The sequence below is a fragment of the Vigna angularis genome, chromosome 11 (genome assembly GCF_016808095.1).
Source record: "Vigna angularis cultivar LongXiaoDou No.4 chromosome 11, ASM1680809v1, whole genome shotgun sequence".
NCBI lineage: Eukaryota > Viridiplantae > Streptophyta > Magnoliopsida > Fabales > Fabaceae > Vigna > Vigna angularis.
In genome coordinates, this window is record NC_068980.1 from 6,427 (window position 1) to 21,977 (window position 15,551).

General features: G+C 33.6%; 1 protein-coding gene and 1 long non-coding RNA gene across 4 annotated transcripts; one reads left to right on the forward strand and one right to left on the reverse strand.

Annotated features, from left to right (window-relative positions):
* Positions 1-221: 221 nt before the first annotated feature.
* On the forward strand, positions 222-6,560 carry LOC108334211 (uncharacterized). Of its 3 annotated transcripts, none has more exons than XM_052870822.1 (7): positions 222-395; positions 467-552; positions 713-804; positions 4,105-4,181; positions 4,630-4,777; positions 5,966-6,080; positions 6,183-6,560. In XM_052870822.1, the coding sequence occupies exons 2-6, from the start codon at positions 531-533 to the stop codon at positions 5,999-6,001; spliced, it is 375 nt and encodes a 124-aa protein (XP_052726782.1). In that variant the 5' UTR covers positions 222-395; positions 467-530; the 3' UTR covers positions 6,002-6,080; positions 6,183-6,560. The 3 variants fall into 3 exon arrangements, with proteins under 3 accessions (XP_052726782.1, XP_052726780.1, XP_052726781.1); XM_052870821.1 differs by having other exon boundaries at positions 228-356; XM_052870820.1 differs by having other exon boundaries at positions 224-552.
* LOC128194762 (uncharacterized) lies at positions 1,208-10,692 on the reverse strand. Its single transcript, XR_008246095.1, has 4 exons — positions 10,422-10,692; positions 9,523-9,673; positions 8,178-8,321; positions 1,208-8,073 (listed from the first exon to the last, which is right to left on the reverse strand). It is a non-coding gene; the product is annotated as an uncharacterized LOC128194762 (long non-coding RNA).
* Positions 10,693-15,551: the final 4,859 nt, after the last annotated feature.

The following is a 15,551-nucleotide window of genomic DNA, read 5'->3' on the forward strand; positions in this document are numbered from 1 at the left end:
GAGTCCAATTTTTTAAAAATATATGAAACAAAAAAATAAAGAACCTATCTAACAAAAATTGAAAATAGAAAATGATGAAATATAAAATCTATTTTAGTTTTAAAAATATTTAAAATTAAAATTAATATAAAGTATAAGAGAGGTTAGCGAGTGTGAAAGGACAAGAGAATAATTGTGTCTTTTCGGGTTGAAAGATTAATGGAGTAAACGTGAGTAAAGGTGAAGTTGGCGCCAACTAACAACTCTGTCACCTTCATTAAATATCCCTTTCGGTCCAAAAAAGCTTCCACACACTACCTCACAGCAACTCTTTTTCCTCTTTCTCTTCTTCCTTTCTCTCTCTTCAGTTCGCAATTGTAATGCACTAATGAGAAAACGTTTCAGCTGCAAGCCTAGTTTGTCTTTTTTTTTTTTTTCTTTTTGCAATTTCATTAGCATTTCTTCTGAGCGTGTGATTCTGTTGCAGCAATGGCGTTTGAGCACTCAACCGCCGCACCGCTCAACTCCGCCATGACCTACGACGAGGCCTCATGGAGCGCAGCAAGACACCTTGCAAGTTTCCTCTCTCTTATCTCTTATTTTCTCTTTTTCTTGGCAGTTCTTGTTTTAATTTTTGTGTTTGTTTGGTTGACTTCACCAATGGCGTTGCATTCCTAGTTTCTCTTTTTCCTTTTCGCAATTTCATTCGTCGCGTTTCTTCTCTCGGTTGCAGCAATGGAGTTTGGGTGCGGCGCGCTCAACTCTGCCATGACCCACGACGAGGCCTCCATGATGCGCAGCAAGAGCTTCGTCGACGCCTTGCAGGTTTCCTCTCTCTTATCTCTTATCTTTTCTCTTTTCTTTGCCGTTCTTGGTTGACTTTGTTTCCGGCTTCCGGTTTCCTTCTCAATTAGGTTTGTTTTTGCGATTATGGTCTTGCTAACGCAGGAAAAATCGGTCGCTGTGAGTGTCAATTGCTAATTGAGTAATTATCAAAACTTGTTGGGAGTTAGCGTGTATCGAGTCAGTGATGCTTGACAATGACATAAGTATAAGGATTCTTTTTGTGTTGTGCGACAACTAGGAGATGGAACTATTAATAAAAGAATTAAGATGTTGTTGCAGAGAAAAGTTATTATGTCAGCGTGAAATTTGTTTTAGCTTTTTAGTTAAAAGTAAATGTTAATGTTGTTTTGATATGATATGAAGATTATGAAAGACATATATATGAAGGGGAAGATAACCAGAGAGATCCTATTATTCCTCTGTGCCAAGGGAAACCCCTTCTTCTACTACAACTGTGAAAACAGGTTATTAGCATCTAAAAATAATACTTCCCCATCTCCTGTCTGATAGAAAATTATATTTATAAGTCCCTCTCCTCAACTCTCAAATTTTTCAAATAGACCTCTCTAACTACTCTTACCACCTCCTTTACTAACTGGTTTTCCAGTTACCAGTCACCCATTACATCTCGTTGGTTCATTTGCCTCCTTGTATTAGGGGTGGGCAAAGTATACTGTACTGCACTATACTATAAAAATTTGCAGTTAACTATAAAACAGTTCTCCTAAACTAAACTGAACTAAAAGTAGTTCGAGTGAACTAAACTGCACTGGTTTTTAGTCTACTCATAGTACAGTGCAGTTCAGTAAACTAATTTATATTACACTTTGTGCTCATTTGCTGAAGTGTCTGGAAAATAAAATAATACAAGGACACATGGCCCCCTTTTCTTACTTTTGTTGATTAAAGAATTTGTAAACGACAAACACATGGGAACTCATGCTGAAAGGAAGAAAAGAACACGGAGCAAAGAGGAGTGATGTCTCGTCCTATGGGATCCATCCACCCAAGAAAGTGATCTTTTTCATTGGAAAAGCCAGCCAGCATGTTCACGGAGGAGAAGAAACTTCACGTAAATTGCAGCTAGAAGAAGTGGATGCATGGATGGCTGTCCAAGGACCTTCACGGTCTAGCAACAAGAAGAAGACGTCCAGCAACAAGAAGAAGACGTCCAACACCTTGAAGAAGACCTTCACGGTCCAGCAGCAGAGAAGATTGGCATGGTGATTGGAGAGCTGGAAGAAGATCCCACACAGAGAAAAACACGGCTGCCACATGAAGAAGCACACAGCAGCCCTAATCCTTTCGAACCCTAGCTTCAAGGGTTTTCAATTTAGGGGTGAAATTCTCAGTTAGGGAGAAACTGTGGTTCCCAGTTAACTGCACTTAAATTATGTAGAGTTCAGTTTGTTTTAACTGAACTGTAAAATAGTTTAATTAGTTTTAGTTAAAATAAGTTTAGTTTTTTTAAGTATAATATAATTCAGTTAATTGTAGTTTCAGTACAGTTTGGTGAATTATGCCCGGCCTTACCTTGTATAATGGACCTTTAATATTGGAATATCTTAGCGAGGTTCATAACGTATGATGTTTTCCAATGTGATACAAAAACATAAAATTGGCCTTTATTTATGTTAATGCTAGATCATAATTCTAACTTATTAATGAATCAAATGGGTAAAGAAATGTAGGGACTAATCTTGAGAGGTAACCTAAGATATATTCAAATTAATTGTAAAATACAGTTGTTGGTATACTATTGAAATTTTGTCATGTATTTTAACACTAATCAACTTTCGCTGTGTGTTCTTTTGTACAAACAATCTCCATTCAATTTTGTTTGGCTTTATTAAATTAATGATAAAACACTTTCTTTCCTTTTATAAGGAAAAAAAGTTATGATTACAAGTGGCAGTCATAATAACATCTAGTTTTTAATCATATGCATTTAGGTTGATGGCTATGTATTCTTTCTTGTTTGTTTCAGGTAAAGGACAAGAATACTGGGAGCAGGAAAATATAAGAGAAGAGTATGATCCAGTAGCATACAAGTTTGATAAGATTTAGTCCTATCCATAGTGATTAATTTCTTACCATCAGTTTATTTGTGCAATATTCCTTCGATTGTTTCGGTGCCCTGATTCTTTTTCTTTACTAAATTCAAAGCGTATGGAGCAACATTCTAATGTATGGATTATGATAAGTAGATATTCCTACAACAATTTTTAGTAGTATTGGACACTACTTTTTCCTCTGTATTTATCTTTATGATATCACTAATAACATGTAATACTTTTTTCTCTGTATTTCTCTTTAATGATACACCAAAATTGTTGCTAATTGGAAATTAGAAGCTTCCTTTTTACTAATAAAATGGTGAAGAATACATGTGTTATATTTAGATTATATTTAATTTTCTTTTTGGCTTAAATATACCCATATTATGTTTTAGTCCTTATATTTTTCTTATGGTTTGGGTCTCAACGAATTTTTATTTTACAATTTTAGGTATTAACCATGCTTTTTTTAGTTCTTACGAAACTGTAAACCATTGATATCTATATTTCTTATATTATAAGATATTCATTTTAGTCATTACTATTTAAGAAACATCAGGTGTGTTCTGCAGTAGATGGTTGCCACATCAAAATTATTAGTTACTGGAGATCAAAACCATTAAATTAGTATATTACAGACACAAGAAACATATTTAAGTCTGTTTTTTTTCGTTTCCTTATTTTAGTGGATTTTAATCTGTTAGTGCACTAGGGATTTTCGAAGCTGCTATAGTACCTGATCTAATTAGTAATTATTAGAATAAATAGAAGTTTTAGGTTAAGCTACTTCTTGCATAAACTTATGATGTTTTCCAATGTGATACAAAAACATATAAAATTGGCCTTTATTTATGCTAATGCCAGATCATAATTCTATCTGATTAATGAATTATTGGGGTAAAGAAATATAGGGTCTAATCTTGAGAGGTAACCTAAGATATATTCAAACTAATTGTAAAATACAGTTGCTGCTATACTATTGAAATTTTATTATGTATTCTAACACTCAACTTTCGCTGTGTATTCTTTTGTATTAACAATCTCCATTCAATTTTGTTTGGCTTTATTAAACTAATGTTAAAACACTTTCTGTGCTTTTATCAGAAAAAAAAAGTTATGATTACAAGTGTCAGTCATAATAACATCCAGTTTTTAATCATATGCATCCAGTTTTTATTCTTTCTTGTTTGTTTCATGTAAATAACAAGAATATTGGCAGCAGGAAAATATAAAAGAAGAGATGCCAACTTGTCGGCAGTTATTCAACATTTTTGACCCCTATGATCCAGTAGCATACAGGTTTGATAAGATTTCAGTTCCAATGAAGTATCCATAGTATAGTGATTAAATGAGTACCGTAGTCACTAATGAACCTTGTAATTTAATTTCTTACCATCAGTTTATTTGTACAATATTCTTTTGATTGTTTTGGTGCCATGATTCTTTTTGTTTACTAAATTCATAGTGTATGGAGCAACCATTCTAATGTATAGATTATGATAAGTAGATATTCATACAATAATTTTTAGTAGTATATGACACTACTTTTTCCTCTGTATCTATCTCTATGATATCACTAATAACATGTAATACTTTTCTCTCCTTTCTCTTTTTCACTTTGTTGTACACATAGTATTTCTCTTTCTCTGATGATAAGAGTAATATCAAGGTTGAGAAATAAACATATATATATATATATATCATTTAATTATACAATTTAATAGTTTAATACTGTTGATTTGTGCAGTGCTATCATTCTACATAATAAAAATTCTAGGTTTCACATTGATGCTCATCTCGATCTTTTAAGTCCAACTGGTCAGAATTTGTTTGGCATTCTAAGAGTTTTGTGGAAATACATTCAACCCAGCATGAGGATTGTTCTGAATCCATTGGTTTGTTGATATCTCTAGCTCTATATCTACTTTTATTTTTTAAACGTTTTGGTTTTGTTCTGCAGCTTATTCCTTCTTTAATGGTCTTCTAAGGCCTTTTGAATAAAAATAATATAAAAAATAGAACTGTAATTATTTGTCTCTTTCTTTCACATGGAATTTTAGCATGCAAAAGCAAGTGTTGTTGGTCTGGTTAGTAAGTTGAGACCCCCTTGAATCTGGTTTTACTAAGGTCCAAGGCCATCTATTATTATGTTTTATGTTTGTGACCTTTTCGGTTGGCCTTTTTCATTTCTATTTTTACCCAAACTGGTATTACAATTTTGCTTACTCCTTTATGCAATAAACATGCAAAAATAGCTATTTATTCTATGTTGGAAATTTGTTAGTTCGTAACTGTAACAACCTATTTTATTATATGAAATTTGGAAAATACAATTTGAATTAAGAGTATAATATTTTTCCTTTATTCCAATCATGGAGATAATACTATATACATATTGAATTTGAAGACTTCACAGTCGCAGTTGTAGTGTCTTAGAAAGTGAGTTTAGCCTAAGCTTAACCTTAAGAAACTTAAACTTAGCAGTGTTGACTCTTCAATCAATGGCCGAAAAGCATTTATTGCTAACATGCCATTATCTATGTTACTTAATATTAATTTGCACCAGTATATACTTTTGATATATGGATTAGATGAATTGTCCAAGAAGGTTTCACAAACTGATTTTCCTTGACTTATTTGGTGCAACTTAGTGTTTATGAACATTTTGGCCTGAATTAATCATATCTTTCTGGGTGCTGAACAATGTGTTTAAAAATTGAAGTATTCTCCTTCTTGAGTTCATTTAACTGAATTTAATTATTTTTAAAATTGTATGAAGTTTTTTAATTTTTCATTATCTAAACTTAATATATTCATGTTCTAATAGACCTTTTATTTCAGTTTAAGGAATGAAGACACATTATTCAAAAAACAAATTGTGAAGCTTGGTAGCCAAAAAGTACCTTGTGTACTTATTGCATATTCATCACAATTCATCAGGATTTAGGATGTTATTATTAGTATTTTGTTGTTTTCTTATAACTTGTTATTTTCACTCTATCTTTTACCTTCTAATTATATTCCTATCATTAATTTGAGTTTACTAAGACATAAAAGCTTTGAATTTTACTTCATAATTTCAGGTGGTACACTTTTTTTATTTGATAGAAAGGCTTTGAGGTACTTTAGAAAGTATGGATATAATTGGAGAAAGAAAAGAATGGAAAGATTGTGAAAGAAGCTCATGAAAAGTTGAAGGTAATAATCTGGTTAATTTTTGTGTTTATAGTTAATCAAATTTGTATAAGATTAGTTAATTTTTGTGTTTATAGTTAATTTGGTTAATTTTTGTGTTTATAGTTAATTTCTCTCCAGCCATAGTGGTGTCTAGTGCAAAGTGGCCCCTGCCCACTATGTGAGTTATTGTAGCAGGATAATTTGGTACAGTGGCAGCAGTTGTAGACCTAATAGCAGGCTGAACGGTGGCCTTATCAGGAACTATATATCACTGTTGATTCCATAATCCATCTGAATAGAGAAATTAAGGCTATTTATGTTATTTAATTTCTGTGGAGGGAGGGGATCCTATTCCCCAAGGGTCGTGAGGTGTATGTATATATGTTGGGTTTATGGGTTGGATTCGAGCCAGTGGCCTGTGGCCAATTGCTTGAATGGGAAAGTGTTTGTGTTTGACCTAGTATTACGAGTCAAAAGTTGCCTTTTTTTTAAAGATCTCAATCTATTTTCTTCATATTCTTCTTGAATTCAAGCAAGAAACCTCTTCAATATAGAAGAATAGGTTTTTTGTAGTCGAGATCTTTGCCTTGAGTGCATGAGTCACTTTTTCATAGATCTATTCTGGTTTATTTCTCTGGGTAACAAAAATATTGTAGTAAATATTGTAGTCCAGGTTCCTTTTCTTACGTGGATGTTATGTGCAACAAAAATATTGTAGTAAATTTCTCATCCCCCTCTTCTTTGTCTAACATCTCTTGGGGTCGATGCTATGGTTCTGCTCCTTTCTTCCATTTCTTCTCCAAAGATAGTTTTTTTTTTCATATATTTGTAACTCTTTATGTTTCTTTTCACATTTTCTGAGTTTCTTTTGTTTTCTTGAAATTTTATCTTTCTCATGATCTAACATTTAACAATTAGTGGAATGAATATCATAGAAGACGAAAGCAATAGCCTCCTCTCAGCTTATAGCAAAAAAAAAAACTGCAGACTCAATATAATTATCCGTTGTCATGCCATATACAATGAACCTAGTGTAGTTCTAAAACAATTGAGAAAGAGGAAGGATGGATCAAAAGACGCTTGCACCACAAGTATAAAGACCAAGCGCCAAACTAGATTCATTTCACACTGTCTACGCATCATCATTCATACATCCTCAATGAACATATCCAATCATGTGATTTCTAAAAGGGCAACTAATACCATTCGAACATAATTGTACTAACTCAAACATTACATACATATATTTTAGCAAGCTCATCACGAATGGTGCAATATTAAGAACCAAACAAATATGCTGTATTTCCAAAAATTCATTATAATATAATTATATTACAATCTCATCCATAACTGAAACAACAATCTCAGCATCAATACAATCAAACAGTATATTCGGAATATTTATACCTAGTCCAACAGCAACCTTTGACAACAATAATACCCAATCGACATAAAACAATATCTCCAAAGGCTATAAACAACTCAATCAGCATTAGCAAATGTCAAACAGCCAAGGATTTTTTATGCAGAATATACCGTCAAAACAGCAAGATTTTTATGCAGATTATACAGCAAAACAGTAAGATATTTCTGCAGAATTTTACACCAAAACAGCAAAGATTTTATGCAGATTTTACAGCAATACAGCAAAGTTTTTCTGCATAGTTTTATAACTAAAACAGCAAGGTTTTCTGCATACATTGACTCCAATTCAGCAATTAAGATCATACTCCCATTTAGCAAACAGATACTTACAGTGCAAAAATCATGTACTTCTATGGTATAGCAATTTTTCATGCCTAATTAAATCAATTCTGATGCTTTAATGATCAACAGGCCAAGCCAGAAGCACCACATCGATTCAATAGAGTTGCAAATGTTAACATAATAGTTAGATACTTGAAAGAGGAAGAAAAGACAAACCTTCAATTACATCCTGTGTAAACATACATGTTTGAATATTTGCACCAGATATTTTTCCAGTTTCACTGAAATGAATCTCAATGAGCTTTCCCTGTGAAATTCAATCAAATTAAGGGATTTCAGCACCAGATTTTAGAGGATCAAAAACCTAATGAATCAACCAAAAGAATCAATATAATAAATTTGAAATCTTACAAAACGTCTCGAGTTGTCATTTCTTAATGTTTTTCCATTACCAAAGGCTTCTGGTATTGGATTAGTCTTTAATATCTCGTTCTCTATTCCACTTCCACCACCAAGGGCAGCCAAGTATTGCATTGCTATTTTTGCTGTCTCGGTCTTTGCAAAGGAGTTATTACAAGTTTTAATTCAAAGTCAACTAAGGGCACACAAGGTTTAGGAAACTAGGTTGATCACCACATTATGCTGAAAACATTGGGCAACAAATAGAAACTTTTCCAATCAATATCTATGAATGGAAAATGAGACGATCACCTTAAATTATGAGTCTCACCCAATTAAAGTTCCTTTGTTATATAAATGTTAACGTGTCAAGGATGATAGATTGAATGGGAATAACTATAAAGAATACCACGAAGAACTACAAGGGAGACCTGATACCGAATAAAATTACACGAAGCAAGCAATTAAACGATAAAACAAATTTATACATCTAAACACTTGAAAGTCGAAACTTTTAAGAAACAAGAGTTTCTCTTTAATCTATATGAAATTAATATCAAAGCAAATAACAATATAGAATATGCATTTCTCTTTAGTCTTTCATTTATCTAGAGAACGAGAACAACTTTAATATTATTTCACTTGGTTGGATAAATTTTTCAGGGAGCTAAACAGAAAAATGAACCAATGATAAAAAATATTTCCAGCTTAAGAAATAAGAACATTTGACAACTAAAGTTGCTATTAATCCTTTGAACACCTTCAACAAGCCGAATGGTTATTGGTTAATCATTCATATATTGAATATTTCTACCAATAACTCCTCTTTAATAGTTTATTCCTAAATTTATTTTAGTCCTGATCCAGCACTTGATGACACGTGCCGGATGAAAGAAAATACTCATCTCTATCCAATGAGATTCTGTGTAACTCTCATACAATGAAAATACTATCTAAGATCATCAAAAACAAAGTGTAGACAATAACAAATGCCGTAAATGTTTAGTCAAAATACTGAGTAAAGGGTTCCACATGTGAGCCTTGTACACTGGACAATCTTTAAACTCAAGTGGAGAGCAAAAAACTGAAGACTAATATTCAAGCAATACATGCACATATTGAAACTGAAATTAAAACTTAGACTGAAGCACCTGTTAAAGAAGCAATGAACACCAAATAGTTTTCGATAACTAGTCGCTTGGAAATATATAATTAATCAAGAAATACTGACCTTATAATTATGGATTGATTCACTTCGTCTATAAGCAAAGCAATACAAGGTTATAGCTTAAAACGAATGGAAACAACTTAACTATTTGAAACTTCATCCAAATATGAAAAATAAGGAAAAAGTTACCTCGTATCAATGCTTGGATGGTTGTGTCGATAATTGCATAAACATGAGGGCTTTCAATTGCCTTACACTTATAGGCTTCAATATAGTCATTACCATACAGAGGAACTTTGTTAAAAGGATTTACAGCAACCAAAACTGGCCCAGCTTTCGTCTGAATTAAATAGTCATGCACTTAAAGATGTTATGATTTGGAAAATAAATGAAGAGAGAAAATTAGGAGATATAATCGTACATAAATCATATCTTGGTTGTATCTATATTGTAGGTTGAATAAAACTGTTGGTTCATTTAAATAACTAATTCAAAATCATGAACCTAACACATCCACGCCCCCACTCGGCTAATTCAATGGACCCAAGCTTAATCAACTTCCCTCAAGGTTGAAAAGGTCTTCCACCTTCAATCTTGCCTTTCTTTTTCTTTTTTCTTTTTTAGATTACTACAACATTCACACACAAATAGATCTTATCTTGTACACTTTTACTTCAAACAAAAATATCTGAGAAAGTATAAAAAAGAAAATCATAAACACTGAAAATCTAGAAATCAAAAGATGAACATCAACTAACTCGAAATGCCTCACTTAGACACTAAAATTCAAGATGACGACAACAAAAAATTTCAAACAACAATCCTCGTTTTCTTCAGTTATCCTCGTATTACGTGCCGGGAAACAGAAACAGAGTCAAAGAACGGTGAAAACAGAAAGAGTCAAAGAACGGTGAAAACAGAAACAGAGTCAAAGAACGGTGAATAACAGAAACAGAGACAAAGAACGGTGAAAACAGAAACAGAGTCAAAGAACGGTGAAAACAGAAACAGAGTCAAAGAACGGTGAAAACAGAAACACGCACGAAATTACCAACTCGTTCAGATGTTCGTGAACCAGATCCACCAACCTGAGAGAACTTTGGGAGAAGACTGAGTGAGATGGAGATCTTGCAGAAGGGAGATAATGCCAAAAGAATCGTTGAGCATTAAGCGATTCAGAATTCAGAAAGATTGAGAGAAGAAGAAAAATAAGAGAAATGTGTTCGCGGAAGAGTCTCAGCTTCACAAGATCGCGTTTGGTTTGGTTCATCGCGCGACGAACGTATGGAGAAGAGAAGATGAATTTGAAAGAAACAGCTCTTGGCTTTGCTTTTTCGAACTCCCTCTTTGGCATAATAATCACACAAATTGTTAAAACTGTTAAAAAAACGAGGGAGTTTTTTTAAAAACCTTTTTTTAATTTATTTTATGGTTTAATTCCTAGTCCCAACTACGTATTCAATTCCTCTTGCTTCTTACTTTAAATTTTAAATTTAAATTATTTGTTGCACCTACGCGTTTTTCCTTGCCAACCGAGTTTGAAAAGAAATTTCGAACCATATATTTTCGCTGGAGTTTCTGAATTGACTAAACTACCCTTTCAGTCATCAGCTTCGAGGTTAATTATTAGGAAAAAGTACTTTTACTTAAGTGTCAATTTAGGTATTAAAAAAAAGCATGTTAAATTTTTAAACTTGTGTGTTTGAAATTTTTATATTTTTTAAATAAGTATTTTTTATCTATTTTTTACTAATAAAATTATATAATTGTTTCATATTATATTAATACTTCTTGTACTACAAATAACCTTGTCCTCAAGGTAAAAGTCTTGAAATTGATCACGAATAATTCCTTCATCTTCTCATGTAACACTATTGAATAATAAGTTGAGGGTCTTATATCTCATGGAACTGCTTCACCTATAATCCAAGACCTCGTAAGGAAGACAACTTGGTTCGGTTTCTTTGAGTTTTGCTATAAGGTAATGTTCAACGTTATGGGTACTTATGGCATGTTTAAGTTGAGAGACATGGAAGACATGATGAATTCGAAATGTCTTTGGCAGTTGGAGGCGAAAAGCCACAGGACCAACTTGTCTAAGAACCAGAAAAGGACCATAAAATATGGGTAAAAGCTTGGAATGTAATATAGTAGACAAATCTATTGCATCGTCAATCTAGTAGACATATTTGTTGTCAATACACAATTGTATTTTCCCTGTTAATTCCATCTTCAACCCCTCCATCACAGACTTCAGCCACATAGCTTGACATGTTGCCTCACATGCTGTTATGTACTCTGCTTCACAAAGCTTAAGGTTACAACATGTTCCTTAGTTGAACTCTAATAATATTAGTGAGTTTCCCAGAAATAACAAATAACCTCTTGTGTTTTTCCTATCACTTTCATCCCCACACCAATCTGCATCAGCGTAGGCTTTTATTCTCATTTCCACACATTCTCTTCTTCGTGGAAACAAAATATCATAGTTGTGTGTGCCTTGTATGTACCTAAGAATATGTTTTACAGCATTCAAGTGTGATGATCTTGGATCCTGCATGTATCTGTTTACAAGACCAACCTGTAACTCACATATGGCCTTGTATTACACAAGTATCTTAGGCTTCCTACCATGCTTCGATAGAAAGTAGCGTCTACGACCTCCTCTTCTGGATTAGTTTCGAGTCTCAAGCCCACCTCAACAGGTGTATTTGCAGCATTACACTTCTACATTTCAACCTTCTTTAGCATCTTTTTGGCATAGTGTGATTGATGCATCATTATACGCTTCTCAGTTTAAACAAATTATATGCCAACAAAGTAATTTAGCTTGCCTAAATCACTCATTTCAAACTCACCAAACATGTGTAGTTTGAAATTCTGAATCAGCACTTCATTGCTTCCAGTAATCAGCATGTCATCCAGATATAAAAACATTATTAGCCTTTCAATTCTTCCTTCTCTTTTACTGTTCTGCACATAGACACCGTGTTCTGAAACATACCTCTCAAAACCAATGTTTCCCATGAATTGATCAATCCTCTTATTCCAGGCTCTAGAGGCTTGTTTTAGCCCATGCAGGGCTTTCTTCAACTTGTATATCATTCCTTGTTGTACCTCTACTTCAAACCCAAGAGGTTGTACTATGTAAACTTCTTCTAGCCTTCCATTCATAAAAGTTGCCTTCAAATCCAGTTGATGCAATGACCAACCGAATTGATTTGCTAAAGCCACTAGAAGTCTCATTGTTTCCATCCTAGCCACAGGTGCATACACCTTACCATAGTTGATTATAGCCTTTTGCAGAAACCCCTTTGCAACCAGCCTAGCCTTATATCTAACAACCTCTCCTTGTGGATTTACTTTAGCTTTGTACATCCATTTCAGATCTATCAATCTTTTATCTACCGACAGCTTGACTAGTTCCCAAGTTTGATTTTTCTCAATGGAATCGACTTCCTCTTGCATAACTTTCAGCCACTTATCATATGCAGTTGTTTGCTCAAAAGTCACGGGTTTAGCTTCAGTAATAAGTGCATAATATATAAGATTTCCTTCTGAAGTAACTGCAGTCTCATAGAACATATCATAATTCTTCAAATGTTAAGGTACTTGTGATGTTATAAAGGATCTCCTATGATTTCCTCCTTAATCAGAATCATTCTCTTCAACTCGATCAAATTCAATTCTTGAAGTCTCGTCCTTCAACTGAAGAATTATACTCTTTCTTTGCATAGACTTCCAATCCCAAACTCTTTTCTCATCAATTATCACATCTCTGTTTATAGTTGCTTGTCCAGATTCTGGATTGTACAACTTATACCCAATAGTTGCATGATAACCAATTAAAATTTGTGGCACTCCTTTGTCATCCAGTTTCCTTCTCAACTGATCTGGTACGTGCTTGAAGCAAACTGAGCCAAATACTCTTAAATGCTCCACATTTGGCTTGATGGTACTCCATGCTTCCTTTGGGGTAATATTCTTCAACTTTTTAGTAGGTGTTATATTCATAATGTAGGTTGCAGTTAACACTGCCTCTCCCCATAAGAATTGTGGCAGCTCCTTGCTTTTCAGCATGCACCTTACCATATTCAATATAGTTCGGTTTTTCTTTATGTAGTGCCATTATGCTCTAGTGTGTAAGGAGGAGTCAACTCATGAATTATTCCTCTTCTACCTTTCAACCAAAGGTAAGTCACTCACCATAGAGTGTTGACTTAGCTGACACGAGTCTCTGAAGGTTAGGTGCACAAAACGTAAATGCCATAGCCACTCCACTATCTTTCCTGCTGCACTAAAACAATGATGCTTCACAGCCTTCATTATCACACGGAAAGTCCTATTTTGGGACAAACTTGCTTTGATGACCAATCTTTTGCTTTGGTAAAAAATTCTACGAGTGTTATTCTCCATCTTCATTACAAATCCATTATGTGAAAGCTGACCTAGACTTGGTAAATTCGTTTTGAGTCCTTGCACAAGTAAGACTTCATCTATCACAACTTCTCTTCCCTTTTCATCTCGAATAACTACTCTTTCAGACTCCTCTACAACCAAGCTTCTATCCTCCGTAAATTTAATTTTGCCATTTATAACTTCCTTCATCTTGACAAACCAATCTCTCCTTCCAGTCATACGGGACGAGCACCCTGAATCAAGGTACCATGATGCCTCTTCTAGCTCATGTTCATTTGTTCTTGCCATCAACATCACTGCCTCTGAATACAAGTTTGGCTTAACACCTATATCTTCTAAAATATTCTCATACTAAGAATCACACATACATTCATATCGAGGATGAGTTCTACTTAGAAAGGAAATCATATTGAAACCCTAAATAGATGTGTGAAGAAGATATGAATGGAGTAAGAGAAGAGAAATTAGGGCACAAATGCGATATTGATGAAGAGAAAAAGAAGGGGTTAGTGGTGAAAAGTTACCTCCAAAAAATTGGAAAGCGAGTATATGCTTTCAAATCACTACCTTATAAAGACGACAACACAACGATGTTGCGAATGTCAAGAGGCGATGACGTCGATGACATGGAGGCAATGACACGTGTTGACAATGTCAGACATTTTCTCATAGGATTATGCGTGAAAATGACAGTGTGCTTCAAAAATAAAGTGTAAGCTACGACACTACAAAAAAAAGCTTATTTAGAGGGGGTTTTTTTTCAATTTGCGGGGGTTTTTACCCTCCGCTAAATAAATTCCGGGGGTTTTTCAAACCTCCGCAGTTTGAGTCGCCACAAATTATCTGCGGGGGTTTTTTTCGCCCCCTGGTATCATATTCAATTTGCGGGGGTTTTTCTGCGGAGGGTAAAAACCTCCTCTATATATTCAATTTGCGGGGGTTTTTCGGCGGAGGGTAAAAAGCTCCTCTATTACTGACTATTATTTTGAGGGGGTTTTTAACCTCCTTTATATTTTTGTCACTTTTTTGTTTAATGATTATTAAAATATATAATATCGTTTTTTGTTTGATGATTATTAAAATATATAATAACTATCTATTTCCATTAATTTTTTTTTTCAATTTCAAAATTAAATAAATTTAATTTTTTTCTAAAATTATGAAATACCAAACAAATATGATTCATTTGATTAAAAAAAGATATCATACAACAAAAGCCCCTGAATAGAAAGAAATTTAGAAAAATAAATTGAGAAACAATTTTATAGTCACATCAAGATAGACTAAAAGTCAATGTAATCTCATTACAAAAGTAGTTACAACGAAAGAAATGTTACTCAATTCATAATAAACTAGGTATAGTTTTATCCTAAAACAATATCATAAACTTCCTAAATGTTACTTCCATCAGATGATTGTCTTGCACCCAAAGAAGACTCTGGCTCATTTGCATCAGGAGCTTGCTGAAATAATATAAAAAAAATTAATAAAATAAACTCAATTACATGTACTCACATTTTGTAAATAATATATAAAAAAATAATCAAATTCACTCTTATCAATTCTAACAACCTACCAAGTTAGACGTATAGTTCAATAGCTAAAAGGCAGGCCTCCACATAACAAGTCTAAACTGCTACCAAGTATATAAACAACTGATGATCAAAGTTCGACTGCCATATTCATAATCGGCGTTATATGTTTTCCAAACTAGAAACCTACTCAGATGCTTAGACACACCACCACCAGCTTACCTCACGGTTTGACCATCAACCAAACCCCTGTTTAATCCCTTCCCT

Excerpts from the sequence above, each read along its gene's own strand:
- LOC108334211 (XM_052870822.1), top strand. The coding sequence starts at position 531 with ATGGAGCGCAGCAAGACACCTT. Across the intron at positions 553-712 it reads GGAGCGCAGCAAGACACCTT|CAATGGAGTTTGGGTGCGGC; the intron begins GCAAGTTTCCTC and ends TCTCGGTTGCAG. Across the intron at positions 4,182-4,629 it reads TATGATCCAGTAGCATACAG|TGCTATCATTCTACATAATA; the intron begins GTTTGATAAGAT and ends TGATTTGTGCAG.